The sequence below is a fragment of the Notechis scutatus genome, chromosome 5 (genome assembly GCF_049901735.1).
Source record: "Notechis scutatus isolate UNSWTSFEM ecotype Mainland chromosome 5, rNotScu1.2, whole genome shotgun sequence".
In the NCBI taxonomy this organism is placed as follows: domain Eukaryota; kingdom Metazoa; phylum Chordata; class Lepidosauria; order Squamata; family Elapidae; genus Notechis; species Notechis scutatus.
The window spans coordinates 20,204,272-20,222,805 of NC_142013.1; the positions used below are offsets into that span (position 1 = coordinate 20,204,272).

The 18,534-nt window shown below is 37.7% G+C and overlaps 2 protein-coding genes across 3 annotated transcripts in view; both read right to left on the bottom strand.

The window, feature by feature from the left end:
• The window catches only part of LOC113416944 (gap junction beta-2 protein-like), a 72,312-nt gene extending 67,670 nt beyond the window's left edge, over positions 1-4,642 (bottom strand). The window contains exon 1 of the mRNA XM_087966250.1: positions 4,498-4,642. Within this exon, the coding sequence (XP_087822376.1) occupies positions 4,498-4,502 (5 nt within the window). The 5' untranslated portion in view covers positions 4,503-4,642. The remainder of the gene's footprint in view (positions 1-4,497) is intronic.
• Positions 4,643-6,107: 1,465 nt separating this feature from the next.
• The window catches only part of CRYL1 (crystallin lambda 1), a 41,102-nt gene continuing 28,675 nt past the window's right edge, over positions 6,108-18,534 (bottom strand). For both annotated transcript variants that reach the window (XM_026675080.2, XM_026675082.2), the window contains exons 7-8: positions 12,930-13,036; positions 6,108-8,894 (exon numbers count right to left, since the gene is read on the bottom strand). In XM_026675080.2, coding sequence (XP_026530865.1) covers positions 8,766-8,894; positions 12,930-13,036 — 236 coding nt within the window. In that variant the 3' untranslated portion in view covers positions 6,108-8,765. The remainder of the gene's footprint in view (positions 8,895-12,929; positions 13,037-18,534) is intronic.

The following is an 18,534-nucleotide window of genomic DNA, read 5'->3' on the forward strand; positions in this document are numbered from 1 at the left end:
TCAGTATAGGAAAAGGAGAAAACCAAATCTTTTCCCTTTCCTCTCTCCTTCGCAGCTTAAAAATCTTCTTAGGGAACAATGTTATTGTTTTTTAACAATTTCAATTCCAGGGTACCTTATTTGTTGCTTTTGCTGTTTGACCCGGTCAACCAAAACTTTCTCTTCTTATCTTCCTCCTGCACATTCTTTTCCAGTTGAGTTCTTCTTTGTGGTGGCCATTTCTAACCACCGCTGCAACTGCCTTCGGGAAAGGGAGTAATGGCCAGCTAGGGAGGAGAGATGTGGCTCTTCTCAACCCTGCTGGCAGTCTCCCCCCTCTTCACCACCTCTACGGGGTGGCTTAGCTCCGAAACCAGCCGGCTCGGGGTGCTCCAGCGGTGAGCACGGATCGAAGCCTCGCAGAGACGAGGTTTCGGTCTGTCGCTGAAGAAGCTCAAACCGGAAGTCCGCACCTCATCTATTTCTATCGCCTCTTCCTTTGATACCTCTGTGCACAGTGGGTAGGAGTAATACAGGTAGTCCTCGACTTACAACCATAATTGAGTCCAAAGTTTCTGTTGCTAAGTGAGACATTTTTAAAATGAATTTTGCCCAATTTTATTATCTTTGTTTTCACAATTGTTAAGTGGATCACTGCAGCTGATAAGTTTGTAAACCAGTTGTTCAGTGAATCTGGCTTCCCTATTGATTTTGTTTGTCAGAAGGTCACAAAAGATGACCACATGACCTTGGGACACATCAATGGTCATAAATACGAACCAGTTGCCAAGCATCTGAATTTTGATTACATGATCATGGGGATGATGGAAAGGTCGTAAAAATGTGAAAAATGATCATAAGTCACATTCTTCAGCACCATTGAAAGGTCAAGGACTACCTGTATTTAGATGATATTTTCCTTTTAAGTTAAGACTACAGTTCAGCTCCCTAATTCTCATCCAACAGTACTTTTTACCATTCCAGCTGAGAAATGTTAGGTAAAGAGGATTCCAAGCTGAGGTGGGAGAAAGCTGTTTTTTTTTTTTTTTTAAAAAAAATCAACATAGTCACTGGAAAATAAATAATTCCATACTCAATTTGGAACAAACTGTAGTAAAAAAGATATTGCCTTTGTTTGATGCCTTGTTTACGAAGAGTTCTCTGAATAGCAAAGTTTCTTAAATGGGGCATGAATCATAAAAGAAAAGTCTTTCCACTGGGTGGGGCATGATCATTTTAACAGCAATATAAGCTAAGGAAAAATAACTAATTCATTAGCTAATCCATTAAACTCATTATAGAAAAGTGAAATTCTGGCTTTTATTTGAAATGAAGTAGGAGGGAACTGTAGGCAAACTGAGCTTAAACAATCAAAATAATTTGATTCAGTGCTGCACTCTGTCAGACAAAGCGGATGTTATGATTTTAAAAAAATCTTATATAGTCAAAATCAAGGCAAGAGTTCCATGGGAAAAGCATATAAAAAAAGTCAAGATGCCAGTTACAACCACACAAAGCGCTGACTCTCGGTGTATGTGTACTGTGCATGTGACAAATGAAAAAAGGTGGCTTCAGTTCTGTGGTCATAGCCACCATCTTGACTTCACCTGACGCCTCCCAGTCCCTGCCAAGAGTCAGTGGGATGGTACAGCAGATGAACTGAGATGAGTCAACACTACAGAATAAAACCAGAATAGGTTTTATCATTTCACCTGACCAAAATCTCAATTGGAACAGTCTTTATACAGTTACTGCTTCATACCTTCATATGCACCCATTGGAATCACAGTAGTAGCGAGACCACTATTGTGATATAAATTAAAAATAATAGAGAGTTAAAACCTTGTTCAACACTGTCTCACTGGTAGATAGCCATCTTCTAGCACCTCAAGCCTAAGATCTGAGGTGCAAGAATTAATCCAGGAATGCTCTGAGACTAAGTAGTGCCTGGAAAACATCTATTGTAGCTATTCTAACTTGCAATGTTTCAGGTTTGTAAGGATTATATTTCTGCTGGCTCACGTCATGACAAGTCACTGAGAGCTATGAGTATAAAATAAACAAGAAAGGAATAATGATGTGTGAAAAGTATATTGATGACATCTTCATAACGTCCTGCAAGTCATAACTTATGAAGGCAAACAAATGTTTGTTCATTTGGGAGAAGGGTGTTTGGGAAAAAACCAGAGCAACCATTTTAATGCATCAGCATTGATGCTTCAGGAGCCACATAAAAGAAATAATGATAAACTTGCAATTATGGCAGAAACCTGTTTTTGCAAGCTTTTTACCAATTCTGCTAACAGAGAAATAATTCAATTTTGAGTTAATGATAAATCTATACATCTAAACATTCAGGTGTTAACATTTTGGGGCACGTATGTGCAGTAGAGAAGTAGAGAAGCAGAACAAGGATGATCAGGGATCTGGAGAATAAAATGGTTGCAGGAATTGGATATGTCTATTCTGGTGAAAAGGATTGGGGTGACAACATGATAGTGATATCCCAATATCTGAGGAGCTGCCGTAGAGAAGATGAGGGCAACTTATTCTCCAAAGCACCTGAAGGCAGGAGAAGAAGCAATGAATGGAAACTAATCAAGGAGAGAAGCAACCTAGAACTAAGGAGAAATTGCTTGACAGTTAGAACAATTAATTAGTGGAACGACTTGCCTCCAGAAATTGTGGTTGCTCCAACACTGGAGGTTTTTAAAGAGGTTGGACAACCATTTGTCTGAAATGGTATTGGGTTTCTTGCCTAGGCAGGGGTTAGACTAAAAGACCTCCAAGATCCCTTCCAACTCTGTTATTCTGTTCTGAGCTTTCCTGAAAGTAACTATACCACGATTGTCTCCATGTGATCAGGAGCTTCTGGCTTTGTTTTTGTGGTTGGTTGAACTGAGTGTGTTACACCAGCCAATATGAATTTCAGGCTTATACCTTGCATGCCTTCAACTTGAAGAATAAAGGACATTTTTCTTCTGTTTCGTCTGCATCTGAACTTGAACAATCTATTAGGTCAATCTCCAATCAAATATATACTTGCTGCAACAGGTTTTCTTCTCATGAATTTTGTCATACCCTGATACTTCACTACTTGTTTGTGTACTGATTGTAATACTGAGTTAATCAATAAATAAAATTGTGTTCAATATGATCTGTGTGGTGAAGCTTCCGCTTTCTCACACCCAGTGTATTATGAACAAATATTCTAGTGTTGTTTTCCAAAGTCAGGGATACACAACATTTGAAAGAGCCAATCTTAGATCGTTTTAAGGTTTCCTTCAAAGAGAAAACTTCATTGGTCCTGTGTTATAAGTCATTATCATCATAAAAAAAAATTCCTCTAAATATTTCAATTTATTGTTCCTCTATTTTATCTGTTCCCTAGAGATGGGTTGTTCTAGAAATTATATTAAAAACTTGAAATAAATTGATTCAACATAATAACACATAAAGGAATTAATTCACTAGTGACATTATTATATTAAGAGAAATTTTACAAATGGTTCATAGAATATTTCAAAATTTAAAATTATATTACTAAAATCTGTCAGAAAAAAATTCATTTTTTAATTGTAAAGATTAATTGTCAAAAATTAACTTTCAGTTCAAAACATTATTATCTTAGACAAAGGCTTTGTCTTAAGACTATAGCATCATAGTTTTAGGTTCTTGTTTATCTGAGCTTTTGAAAGGAATATCATTTGCCTTGTGAATGATGGTGGGTCTGAAAGACTTAGTCTGGGGGAGTAACTGATTAAAATCACCATGCATTACTAGCTTGTTTAAGTATTGACAGAAACTATATATAAAGTATATCTATATATTTTGAGTAGTTTTAAAATGGAAATAGCAGAAGGAAATTTAAGCAGATAATGCAATATTCTTCAGTCAGGAAACAAAAGAACAAAGCAAAATTAATCCTAATCAGACTTAACACTACATCTTCTACTAATGTTCATGGTGTGAATAATACAGACAATATTGCATTTCCTGTCTCTACCACCGCCATAATTTTGTGGTGATAAAACAACTATAATAAAAGGAGAAGGGTGATCTTAATTTGAACTAATTTTCTAATGAACACAGCATCTCCTCCCAACATTATTTTGTCACTCACCAAAAACCCTAGTCAATGATTTGTACTTATAATATTTGATGCAGGAAACTACTAGTAAATATGATTAAAATATTTATCTTGCAAGCATGAAAAGATCAGTATGTTCCATGCACAACAAACTTCTAAATGCCAGGCAAGCATGAAGCAGAAATCAAATTATTCCTCATGGATTCAACTTCCTTCTTGAAATGTTTGCCTTATTGTATTCCTAGATACATACACAAATGCATATAAACCTGCTGCATTCCCTTGCATAAAACAAGACAGACCAATAGATTTTGAATTGCAACTATTAAAATTTGAACCACTTCATCATAATTCCATCCAATGCATTAGTACCTTGGTTTATAACCTCTTGAAGAAAAGCTGTAGACACATATTCAATGGAACCCTACCTCATAAATGGTCTCCTTTCAGGTTTTCTAGCTTCAAAGGATAGATTTCAGAAGACACAACTTTGCCTTCTCAAAAGAATGGCGTGGTGGTATTCATACATCTCCTAAGACATTGTCTCATGCATGGGGGATGCAGTCATCCCCCTCTAGGAACGTAGCACTGATCCACTGTCTGTTGCTGCACCCAAAAGGGATTATGTAAAAATCCATCACAAACTGCCTTGATTTACTGGAAGAATGCAATGCCTTTTTAATAGGTTTCAAGTTGATTTAGAGACATATGACATGAGCCTTTACAACTAACTCACTTGTACAGTGTTTGAAGGGAGGATTTAATGTCCCAATAATGAATGGATTGATCTTTAACTATTTTCTTACTTATTTGATCGAGTTCCCTGTGCCGATTAGTGAAATTACTTAATGTAAAAAGGTGTATCTGTTTATACAAATGTCTCACTTAAGTTTAGGACAGCATTCTTGATGAACTGAATAGGGAATAATTATTTGTATGATTTTTAAAAGCAAAATAAAACTGTTGCTCAGAATCCTTGCCAGGAAATTCTTTTAATAAATTGCATTTGTACTTCATGTTTTGTAAACTCAATAGGTTGTACCACTGAGATTATGAATGTATACTAAACAAACAGGTAATTCTGCAAAAAAAAATATTAATAGGAAATGTTCATTTTATGTTCCACTTTCAGTGGTTTGAGGACTTTTGGTGTTATATAGATACGTTACATCAAATCTTTAAGCAGGTATATCTATTTCCAAATACAATAATATATGAATGTTTTGATGACTCAGATTGCTTTGATTGCTCAGAATCAACTGCCATAAATCCAATATGGAAATAATTGGCTCAGCGCTCCATGCCCTGCCAACCTCATGGTTGAACTACCTACGGCAATGTGCTATTGGTACATATGGTGATGTTGGGCTGCCCTTGAAAAAAACTCTGAAAGTTCAGTTTCAAAAGAATTTGGCTAAAGTGTTAGAAAGATGAGACCAAATGGGATAATTCTGAAACAAATGTCATATTAACTTATTGGTTTCTAAAGTGCATTCAAATTAAGCTTGTATAACTACAGACCCAAATAGCTAAAGAAATCCTTTTCTTTATGATGCCCACTTGAAAGAAAGACGCTTCTCCAAATGATGTTCTAGCATTAAAACTCTTGATAGAAATGTTGCCATGAACTCTTGATAGAAATGTTGCCATGATCTTGCAATCATGTTGACACCAAGTCAAGAGTCCCTTCTTGAGTTAGGGAATTTCTGTTGATAAAGCCTGCCTGATCAATTTCATTTCCTTTTAATGCACTTAATGGTAATTTGTATTGCAGTTTAGCAATACAAGTGGAAACATCCATTTAATGAACCCCTATTTCAGATTCAACAAATCTAATTTTGATTTAAATATTCCCACATGCCCAAACAATAGACAAGTCCATTATACCCAAAGAAATCCAGGCGAGGCAGTTTAGTATGCATTAATTCTGTGTCATGGCAATTCATGTTACTTGTGTAATGATTCCGATGAACTGATCCTTGACTATAAAAAGCTAAAATGAAAAATAATACAATAATTGCATATAAATATACAAGGCTGATTTCAATAAAGATATTTATTAGTAAGCAGATCACCTATGTACAGATATTTCATCAGCTTTCAAAATAAAAAGGAACATAAAATTTAGAGTTTTTGAACTTTGCAATTTAACATCATGTAATGATTGCAGAGTCTTCAATGATACCTTTAAATATTTCTTCTAATTAAATGTCTTGAGCTTGTACTAATGTATTAATTTCCGGAGCTTTGTACTGATGAAATCTACTATAATAGTTAATGAAACATATTCCTGGAAATAAAATACATTAAACATTATGGCAAGTTATTGATTTTGGAACAGAAGTCCTCCATGACAATATTAATAAAAACTCATAACACAATCATGCTCAGTTAAAAAAAAAATAGACAGCCTCATCAGCCAAGTATGAAATCCTACATGATTATGATCATTAATTCACTGAAAGTCAATCTTGTCAGGACAAGCTATAAAATGTCACAAAAGACTAGGTTCATCTCCTAACTGCAGGAATTCCCAAAACTAAGCAGCTTCCTCAAGAAAGCCTTGCTAACACAATTATCACCCACACGTCACAAAGACGACAAGGATATGCTTCCTCAGTTGAACAATCTCCAGTGTAGGTTAAGACATATAGAAAACCCCAAATAATTCCCCATATTGCATACATGTGATGAAGACAGAGATGTACAGGTATTTCAGTTTATAGTCCATGGACTCGCCTTTAGTTCAGGGTTCTTGGAGTTTATTCTTCTGAGTGCAATTTTTAAAGAGCTCTCACTACCAGGCTTTCAGGAATATTGACCTTACAAAAAGGTAAGTTTGTTAGTCAGCAACGCTAAAACCCAAGTCACCTATTTCTCCACAACAATTGTTTCAATCAGATGTTGGGGCAATGATGAAATATTTTATTTTATTTTTTTATTTTGATTTGTCAATCGCTTACAAGATAATAGGTATAAGTATATACATAGTTATGAATACATGAAATGGGTACATATAAGAAAAATAAAAGAAACAATAGGACAGGGACGGTAGGCACGTTGGTGCACTTATGCACGCCCCCTACAGACCTCTTAGGAAAGGGGTGAGGTCAAAAGTAGACAGTCTAAGGTTAAAGTTTTTGGGGTTTGGGGAAGAAACCACAGAGTCAGGAAACTGCAAGGAAATCTTGCTTTGAAATTATTGTGTCTATTTTTGCAGCCAATTGGTAATGTTGTATAATACTAAGAATTTTCTACATCTAATATAATACTTTAACAGTGAACTCTAATCTAGTGCATTTGCTACTTGGAAAAGAATCCTAAAGCACTCATGACATAAAATGAAGGAATTGTTAAGGACACAACTCCAGTCTTAGTAGCTAATGTCCCCTTGTAGCTGAAAGAATTGCCAGGGGAACAAATTATGGTCTACATTATCATATCTTCTAGTCCTTTGTTCCCATATTGGTATTATTGCCAATCTGCGCAATACGTCAATACAGCACAAAGCCTATAATGTGAAACACAATAATCTGAAAAAAGACCCATCCCTATAAAACTAATTTTGGAAATCTATTTGGCTACAATCAGAATAAGTACAAACTTGGATATCATGGCTTATCCTGCCTATAAATATATGAACAGAAGAGAACGTAGGCCAGAAAACAGCATTTTTTTTTCTCAGCCTCATTGCCAAAATAGTTATTATATCCATGCAAAAATGTAATTGATGCTTGGGCTAAATTGATCATAAGCAAGACTTTTAAAAGTTAGTTTAAAATAAATATTACCGTTCTGTTACATTGTAGCTTAAGAGTAATATGAACCAAGAACTGATACAGGTAGTTCTTGACTTATGACTGGTCACTTAGCAACTATTCATAGTTATGACGGAACACCACCACCACCACCCAAAAAAATTTGCAACTTGGATTTCAAGTTTTGATGGCCATTCCCTCCCACTGTGTTTTGGACACTTAGTAACCAGGCCACATTTACAGCCATTTGCAGGATCCCACGGTCGTGTGACTGTGGTTTATGGGTTTTCTGGGGTCCAGCATTTACTTCCAATTTCTGGCAAAAGGTGCTGTTTTAATAAAGACAGCATTTAATGACTGCCACAAAAAAAGTCATAAAATCAGGTAAACATTATTTATTACCTTAATTCTGGGCTAGTTATCACTCAATTGCAAGTTAAAAAACTACCTCTGTATAAAAATATTTTTCATTACGGAGGCCCAAGAGCAATGCGGTTTTTGAAGTTCAGCATTTTGTTTAAAATTGATTTTGCTTTGCCTCCCATTTGTTTCAATGATGAAAATCACAAGTTACTCTCAACAAATACATTTCTATGCAGCCCTCCCACAAAATGCAAGCACCTCAACCAAGGGTCTCAAAGGTACTTTTTTTCCCCCAAAAAAGGCAACTGGACTGGGGTTGGGTTTTTTTTCTTGAGAAAAAAAAAAGCACCTGAGAGACAGCTATGACATGGAGGACCAACAATCTTCCCAGATTCTCAACCAGGGGGTTTAAGATTGTACCTTTAAAATATCATCTAGAAACGTTTTCAGATAAAAATGTTCCAGCTTTAAATAATTGACTTAAGTGGTTCAACTGGCTTTTGCATGTGTAATGTTTGGCCATGGAAGGGAGGTGTCCTCTTGAATGCCAACTTGATGATGCCCGTTTCTGTGATTTAAAAGTGGTTCACGTCATCCGATTTAATATCCTTTTTCAGTTTGGCCAGACGCCCAAGGCATTCATCCCTCCACTCTCTCCTGGCATTTAGGTGCTCTGGATCACTTGGAGTTTTTTTAACCATGGCCTGAAAGACAAAATAAGCTACACATTAAGATAAAGGTTTGCTTTAGGACAGCTCGACATGGCACAACCTATGATCGTGTCCACACAGTTTTCTTTGCAATGGTGTGGAAATGAACTGCCACTGTCTTTTTTTTTTTTTTTTACTTTCCAGTTTAATCTGGATTTGGGGGTGGTTTCCTGGGCAAGGATTGTCCCAAAGATGCTTTTTTGAATTAGCAACTGGACTTTCTGTTTTTTTCTTTGAAGACGTTTCACTTCTCATCCAAGAAACTTCTTCAGCTCTGACTGGATGGTGGGGAATGGAAGGAGTTATACTTGCAGACAGGTGGTCATTTGCATTCTTTTAGAGACTTGTTGAGGCCACCTGGAGGTTTACCTGTGTCATCAGGGTCACCTGAGTTGTGCAAACTGGTGTGGAGCCCTCTTGGAACTGTTGAAAGGACTGTGTTGTAGATTGGAGATAGATGTTGTTGTATCCCTTCCCCTCTTTTGAGAAAGGGCTGTTCAATTTTGACATAGATGGCCTCTTTGACCCCTCTTTCAAACCAGTGATCCTCTTTTTCCAAAACATGGACTTCGTTGTCTTCAAAAGAGTGGCCTGTGTCTTTTAAATGTACATGGACTGTTGAATCTATAACACAGTCCTTTCAATAGTTCCAAGAAGGCTCTACACAAATTTGCTCCACTCAGGTGACCCTGATGACACAGATAAACCTCCGCGTGACATTAATGACTGGCTAAAACAATGCAAATGTCCAGCTGTCTGCAAGGAGTATAAATTCTTCCATTCCCCACCATTCAGTCAAAGCTGAAGAAACTTCTTGGATGAGAAGTGAAACGGCTTCAAAGAAAAACCAGAAAGTCCAGTTGCCTCTTAAAAAAAAACACCTTTGGGACAACCATGAACTGGATGACTGAAAATCTCCACTGACACTAGGCAAGGGTTGTTCAACAGTCCTTGCCTGCTTAGCTTTTAAACCAGTTAAGGTCAGTTAAGTGCTGCCATCTAGCTGAGACTGTTTAAGTAGGAAACCAACCAGTCAGCCCAACAGCATTCCCCCTAAAACAGTGTTTCTACAACCTTGGCAAACTGAACATGTGTGGACTTCAACTCCCATAATTCCACAGCTAGCTGGGGGAATTGGTTGGGGAATTCTGGGAGTTGATGTCCACACATCTTCAAGTGGCCATAGCATGCTTTGCTCTTTTTACAAGGGAGGGATTATTTTGTCTTTTAGGGCAGGGGACCCTAACTCTAAAACCCGGTACCAGATCATGGTCCCTTGGGAACTGGGTCACACAAGCAACGGGCGAAGCACACAAAGCTACTTTTGTGCAAGCGGCAGGCATGTGCGTGAAACCATCCCCTCACCCAGCACCACTGCCAATCTGCGGAGCTGGAAAGGTTGGGGACTGCTATTTTAGGACTTCTAAAGTGATGGTAGGTTTGTTCTTTTTGATATCATGGAGTAACTTGTTGATACGTCTTTCTTGATGCACAGTAGCTCCAACTTGGCTCCAATAGCTCACAAATGAGTGCCTGCCCTAGGTGAAATTTTGACATGTTCCCCCCACCTCATAATTTCATTTATGAAAAGACATCACATCTCCCTCACACTGGAACAGCAACATTTTTAAGTAGAAAAATGCCTTTCTTTTCCAATCTGTACAACTTGTTCTTATGTGCATGAGTATACTGGTGTTAATGATAATAAAAGTGGCTCCTCTAATCCTTGCAGACTTCTAAAACATTTAAGATATCTTTTTCCAATGTTTTTACCTTATGTGCTACTGCAATGTTTGGCAAAACCTGCTATTGTCAAATATCTCAGGGAACATCACCCCAAATTCCAAACTAGTGGGCCATTGGTTATAATGACTGACAGTTCCAAGAATTGTAATCTGACACATCGGGAGACCATCAGGCTGCGATGAAAACACTACTGCTTTTGAAAAGATCTTCTCATTCACCTTCTCATTTTTCCCTGCTCACCATGTCACCAAACTATGTCCTACATTGTGAGGTTGTTAACAATAACATGCCTGTCCCTTTCCATCAGAGCTATCCTATCTCTATTACATGGAAACCAGATATTTGAGTGTTGGCACTGGATGAAGGCTTGAGAGTTTATCCAGAACAAATGGGTTTAGGATTTTGCCATCTTTTTTGACAGTGAAATCCTAGAGAAATAAATATGATGTGATGATGGCCTATTTAATAAAAACCTCAAGCCAAAGAAAGAGAACTCACTTTTTTTGCTTTACTAAACCTCTGAACAATAAAAGAAGATGGTGGCCCAATTACAATTATCTTGCCCTGTTCTTAACTTGGCCGTGAATTACCTTGCCCCATTCCTAACTTGCCTTCTGAAGCTAAAAAAATAAGGCCGACATACTGATTTTCAGATTATACTTTAATCATCTGACTCAGAAGTGCTTTTCAGCAGATTCTGACCAGTTCAGGAGAACCAGTAGCGGAAATTTTGATTGGTTTGGAGAACCAGCAAATACCACCTCTGACTGGAGATTTTACAGTATCCTTCCTCTGCTATACCCACCAAGCCACGCCCACAGAACTGGTAGTTAAAAAAAATTGAATCCCACTGCTGATCTGACTACTTTTTCTCCTCATACATATTATAAAACACACTGGATTTGAAGATGTTTTTATACGTGTATCTTTAGGAAGCAAATTACAGAATGACATACAGATGAATAATTCCCTATTTTTACATAATTTTAAAAGGTACTACAGTCCTTAGAAACCAGATCTTAGAGGTTAAATAAGTACTGGGGATCCCAGCATAAAAATGATTGGGCAGGGAATTACTACATTAAGGAATGTGAATCTGGACAGAAAATTGTCTTGCAGTGGAAAGAATGAATGGCTTAAAAAAAAAGAACAGTGAATGAATTCATATTCATAACAGATAGTCCTTGACTTACAATCATTTATTGAACAACTATTCAAACTTATAGCAGCACTCAAAAAAGTAACTTACAACTGGTCCTCACACGACTGTCTCAATATCCCCACAGCCATTTGGTCAAAATCAGTGTGTTTGGTAATTGGCATGTATTTACAATGATTGCAGTGTCCCTGGAATATGGGATCGTGTTTATGACATTCCAATTGCAAAGACAATGGGAGAAGGTAAATGTACTTAACAACCGTGTGATTCACTTAATAGTTCCAGTTATTTGCGTAACACCCATGGCAATAAGTAATATAATTGGGTGAAACTCACTTAACAACCTTCTTTCTTAGCAACAAAAATTCTGTTCCCAATTGCAGTTATAAGTCGAGGACTACCTGTATGTTTGCTAAATACAGAAGATAATTCATTTCATTTAATAACAGTCACGTGTGTTGAATAAATGGTGCAATCAAAACATACCAAACCTGAGCATTTTATCCCACTTCGGACCATATATATAATCTCTATCTAAAACAAAATATCATATTTTGGGGACCTGCAGAGTAAAAGTTGGTTTTGTTTCTTAAAAATCACAGTCATATTTCCGTTTTGCTCTTAACCTCCATTTGACAATAGGAACAATGTAATGCATATAAAGAAGCACATTTGGCTGTAATGCATTCTATATGCTGAAGTTTATGTGTGTCAACAACACAGCAAAGCACAAGACTGCTAACAAATAACAAAATGATAAAAAAAAATTAACTAACTCAAATAAAAGGCACAGTGCCACAGCAGTGCAATGGTTAAGAGTGCAGTACTGCAGGCTACTTCTGCTGACTGCCAGCTGCCTGCAATTTGGCAGTTCAAATCTCACCAGACTCAGCCTTCCTTCCTTCCGAGGTGGGTAAAATCAGGACATAGATTGTTGGGGGCAATATGCTGACACTGTAAGCAACTTAGAGAGGGCTGTAAAGCACTGTGAAGTGGTATATAAGTCTAAGTGCTAATGCTATTGCTAAGGTAACCCAAAATTGATAAATTCGTAGAACATCTAATATGCTAATGCAGCCGATACATTTTGCCAATTCAGTCTGATATTCAGTTTGTATGCCTACCTCATTGATTTTCTTTTCTGTTTCCCCAGCAAAATCTGGCACCGGTCCAAAGGTTTTCAAGACATGGATAATACCTTTACGGTATCTATCGCAATAGTTCAGCATTCCTGAAAGAGAATTGGAAACTGTTTAATGTTTCCCAAACAAAGCAAGTCTACCACTGAATTTGAGAGGAATTACTGACTGGCTAGAATTAATTTTTTTTCCTGTCTAGGGGTTCCAAACAGCTGTCTGCTAATTCTTTTCAAAGAATGAAACTCCAAGGAAAACAATTCCATACCATCCTTTGAGAACTTCTTTGTTTCCAAGTAGGATGTATTTTGCATTTAACAAAAATCTTCTTTCTTGAGATTGATCTCAGTGATTCAAAAGTTCAGACTGTTTAATAACACTCATAATTTCAGCCAGCATTATTTTGGAGGGAAGAGAAGCAGCTGGGAGCTTATGAGCAGAACAAGCAAACACAACAGTCAATAGATATAAAGGAGCTTTGTTTTTGAGGGTTGTTTGGATAATTGCTTTTTTTCTTATTGTTAAGGAACTACTACATTTGCTTATTTAAAGAATATAGAGTTTGGAGCTCCATCAGGTAAACCAGACAGGAAACCCAATCAGGTGAGCTAATTCTACTTGTTGTAAAGCTATATTATCGAATCTTGCAAATCTGGAAGAACAATTCTACCTTTCTCTCCTTTACCAACTAATTAGGAAGATCTCTTTTGAGTATCTTATCCTACGCACTATGCCACTGCAGATGATGCTGTCTTTTATCTCAGGGGGGGGGGGGGGGGGGGGGGGGGGGGGGGGGGGGGGGGGGGGGGGCGCGTGGGTTGGGGGGGGTGGGGGGGGGGGTTTTTTTTTTTTTTTTTTTTGGGGGGGGTTTGGGGGGGGGTTGGTTTTTTGTTTTTTTTTGGGAAGGTGTTTTTGTGTGTTTGGGGTTTTGTTTTTTTTGGGGATTTTTCCCGCCTTTTTTTTTGTTGTTTTTTTTTTTTTTTTTTTTTTTTTTTCTGTTGGTTTTTTTTTTTCGCCAAACCCCTTTTTCTTTTTTTTTTACCTAACTGCGGCGCGCCCCCCACCCCCGCCTTGGTGTTTTTTTTCTTCCCTGTTGGCGTTCTCCGCCCCTGGTGATGGGGCCCCCGTTTTATCTGACCATTTTGTAGGCAGCATCTTTGGGCCCAGTCATCCAAAGTCATTCCCACATACTATTAAAAACAGGAACTTAAGCTGCAGGTAATTGATTGATGGAGTGAATACTTAGCCAACAGTTTAGTCCTAAGTAGCATTAAGAGAAAAAACATTTGGGAGATTGCAAACGGGAGAGCAAACAGGAAGAGGGGATTAGGTGAACAGAAGAAAGAATTTACTAATCTCCCATTTTCAGAGACAAAACATCAAGATAAATTCAGAGTTTGGATGAAGAATCCAGAGTTCAAGGTTCTGGAAATATAAGCATCATAGGTTCTTTTATGTATACCAAGGTTACTAGACTCCAAAACTCCAAGGGAGCCAACACAACTCCTGGCCTCTTGGCAACACACCATCAGTACTCAAAGACTAGTACTCATAGTTTAGTATACCACTTCTCCCTTGTCTTTTTCTTCAACTACAACTTCTTATTCCCCACTACATCTCTTTGTGAACCTATTTCTGCAAAACAGTAACTCTTATATTTGTGTTAGGCTGTTTAGGCTGTTTTAGTTTCCCAAATGAACACAAACCACCTTCCTTCTGAAACCCACACCAAACACAACTGCTCCTCTGCTCAACTTTTATAGTGACACATTTCTGGGCTGACTACTGAGAGATCTTAAAGGGTCACAGCTGGCCATTTTGCAGACAGCAAATATTCACCTTCTACTTCAAACAATTCTTAAAAAGAATAGACAGTCACCAAGAATAACTACATGAAAATAGAAAGCCAGCAGGAGAAGGGAGTTAATTTTCTGGTTTATTACATATACATATACTTGGCTTGTCCCCCAACTGGTATGGCTCTCTGCTGGTTGGCAATATTTCCTCGAGAGCAGGTCCATTCCCCTGAAATCAGAGTGGCTGAACTGGGGACACTTAGGCCACCAGACAGATAGCTGGATGAGACCCTTCAAGATATAACTTTTTCCCACTTCCAAGGTGATGAATTTCTTATTTTTAAGAAGGAGGAAGACATTGAGAATGAAAGAGGAAGCCAGTCTGTGGATGATAAAATCTTCTCATATTGAAAACATACCTCCAGGAAATTTTGGGGGGAGATTTTTATTGTAATTTGACCTTTACAAACAAAATATAAACATCTTGTGGATCACATGGTGACATGTTTGCCTGCTCCAAAGGTTGTAGACATAATGAGCCATACAAATCAGCTGCTAGACCATGGTGTAAGCCAAAGCAGTTTAGATTTGTTAGGTGACTGGGAATGTTGGGGGACAAGCCAAGTCTGGGAAATGGGTTCCACTTGGAACCCAGCTGCTATGGCGTAAAACCAAAGCTGACTCTTGGGGGAAGAGCCAAAACAAAGGTTGTGTAGCATCCAGTTCAAAAAACATTGAGCTGCAGTATTTCAGGAAATAAAAGGACCAATATTGGAAGACAGCTAATGAAATGTTAGAAAAGATTCATATCAATATTTTAAAAAAGGACCTCCCATTTTTCAGCTACTTCCAGGAAGTTTGAATTATTTCAAATGTTACTTGTGACTAATGTACGTATACGTATTTGTTATTTAATTTATAAAAATATTTAATCATATTTGTGTAAGTGGCTGGCTGTAAAATCAAGACTCTACAGATGCCAAAAAGCAAACTGTATGAATATAAGAAAATTCCTACTCCTAATGTCAAGAAATATGCCCAAAAGTCTGCAATCTTTGGCCTATTTATTTACTAAAACTTATGGAAGTGTAAAGAGTTCACTCTGAGTAAACATGAATAGACTACAAACATCTATTGGTCATATATTAAGCCAATTGATATACTATTTCAAAATATCTCTAAGAGAGTGGTCAGAAAAGCATTTGATTTTCAATTGTAATTGTGCCTCTTTTTATATTCTGCAATTTTTGCAGAAACAAAATGGAAAAAAGAGAATTCCCAAGTTTTTCTAAAGCATTAACAGCAGAACTAATAAAAATATTAGTTGCTTCCGCTTACACACGCAATGATGTTTAATGAGAATTCCCCAACACACTTTAGCCATTATGTGATGACCCGAGTCATGGAAAAAGCTGGAGAACAATTCTAACTCCCCTTTATTGCTCCAACTTTCCCCAGGTGAGCCTTGTGAAGAGGGGTGGGGTGCTCTCCTCCCAAGTTGTTGGATTGGCCTGCACTGCCCCTGCCTCCTCTCCACGCTCAGGGATCAGGAAGGAGCGGGCCTTGCTTGTCACTGGGGTTCCATCACCCCTCTGCTCCACTGCCTTCCTTCCCTCTCTTCTCCCCTCTCTCGATCGTTCTGCACCTGTTCTTCTTTGCTGGCAATCCTTTCCTGGCTGGAAGCTGCCTCATCCTGCTCCTCCCAGGCATTCCTCCGGAGACAACAAGGCCACACACTCTTCTTCCATCAGCTCCAGCTCATCCTCCTCTGCAGACTCTGGCTCCAATGGGGTGATGGCACATTATGAGCTTCAGAGCATTTTTAAATGGCTATAGTTAAGTAACAGCCGAGAAGCCTTTTAAAGCTGTTACTTGTTTACATTATAAAGATCACAATTGTAATCTGTTTTTTTTAAAACTAGAAAAAAGTACTTTTGCTAAAAAAAAAAATTAAAACCCTAGGTTATGCATTTTTAATGACATGTATTTCCTGTTTGCATGAACTGTACTGAGATTTAAAAAAGCAAATTCAGGTGAAGCTATTTAAGGTTTTGGTTGTCAAAAGCCAAATAGCCTGTCCTAAAATATTTTTGGGAAGGCTGAAAACAAGCAGGTAATCCTACCACTTCTGCGGAACCTGAAAAGATTGGATCCACGCACAGGAGGTCCGTTGTTTCATGATGATACTGTAATAGGGTATCTGAGAAAATTGTTTTAGTAGCACTGCACTGCTGGGGTTTTTTTTTGGTTTTTTTTTACTAAAAGTGTTTTAGTGCCACTCTGCCAAAATGTTAAAATGTCCATTTCCAGGACACAAAATCAGTACTCACCACTATTTGTATTAATTCAGTTGGGTGTCCTTAAACTACCTTTTCCTATGAAAAACACTGTGAGTTTCCTTTGTCCTTGTTCTGTTTCTTTTTGTTCTCATGTTTCTTTTCTCTTTCTGTTTACAATGACTTGCTGTTGGCATTTGCTCTTTATCCCAAAGCTTCTGGCATACAGTATTCTACTGATGGATACAGAGATGAAATGAAAGCTGAAACTCTGCTCCTGTACCTGTTTACTTTGAGGTAAGTCTCACAGGTATCCTTGGGATTTATTCCCATCTAAAGCAGGATCCTCATCAATTGCTCACATCGTGAGTTCTCAATCTCAGCAATTTTCCAATGTATGGACTTCAACTCCCAGAATCCCCACAACCAGCATGCATCTTAAACTTTCTGAAACTGAGAAGCATTGACTAATATCGTCTTCTATGGTTATTTAAACATCCTTGAGCAGACAGAACTCACCAATGGCTGAGAGACACTAGACAATTCTTTACAGCTCTAATAAGGACATGGCGCATAACTATCTATCTATCTATACACACACACATACACAGAATGATCACTTTAAGCAATGTTCTTGGATGGAGTATGGGTGTGCGCACATTCTAATGCTTAAATTTTTTATTAGATTAAATTCAAGCAAACATTCTGTACAAAAATAGATTGGGGAAGCTTTAGGTCAGGAGTGTCAAACTCGCGGGCCGCGGGCCAGATGCGTCACACCTATGTGGGGGGGCACCCCCACCCCCAGTTTAGCAAAGGAGAAAAAAGTTGTAATACATCATGTGACGACAATGTGACGCCGCAGGTTTGACACCCCTGCTCTAGGTGAAGAGACCTGAGGCTTTTGAATAGGGCTACAGTATTATTTGTTTTCAAATGGTTAGGCAAACATGTAACAATGCCTCTTCTAGGCATCCATGTCTGCATAAATCCAAGCATGTGGTTTTCAACAGTATGTTTTATTTAGTTTATAATTCTCATAATCTCAAGCAACATGTTCCAAAGTAGAACATTGTAGGAGCTGTGGCAAAAACTTCTGGAAGATACCAAACCACCCACCTCTGTTTTAATTACATTATTAATTAGAAATATTACATTATTTCTTCCAAAATAATGATGCAACTTAGAAAATACATTTTTTGCTGGTTGAGGATGGAACAAGAGGCTTGAGAAAGCTTCAGTGATCCAGTAGACTCAAATGATTTCTTGTTAAATCAATTTAGAAAACTCTTATCTGCATGTGGAAATGATATGGAATAGATTTCACAAATTTTCAAAATCCACAAAACCAGAGACAGCTCGTCAAATTTAAATAGGAACAATGGGTTTGCCTGTTAGAAAAGGGGAGTGAGACAGCAAAGTTTCCTTCTAGGCCCTAAAAACCAGTTGGAAGTTTATTATTTTTATTTGTTTAATTTATATTTGATCTTTCCGTATACAAGGGAGACTTCAGTTTTACAA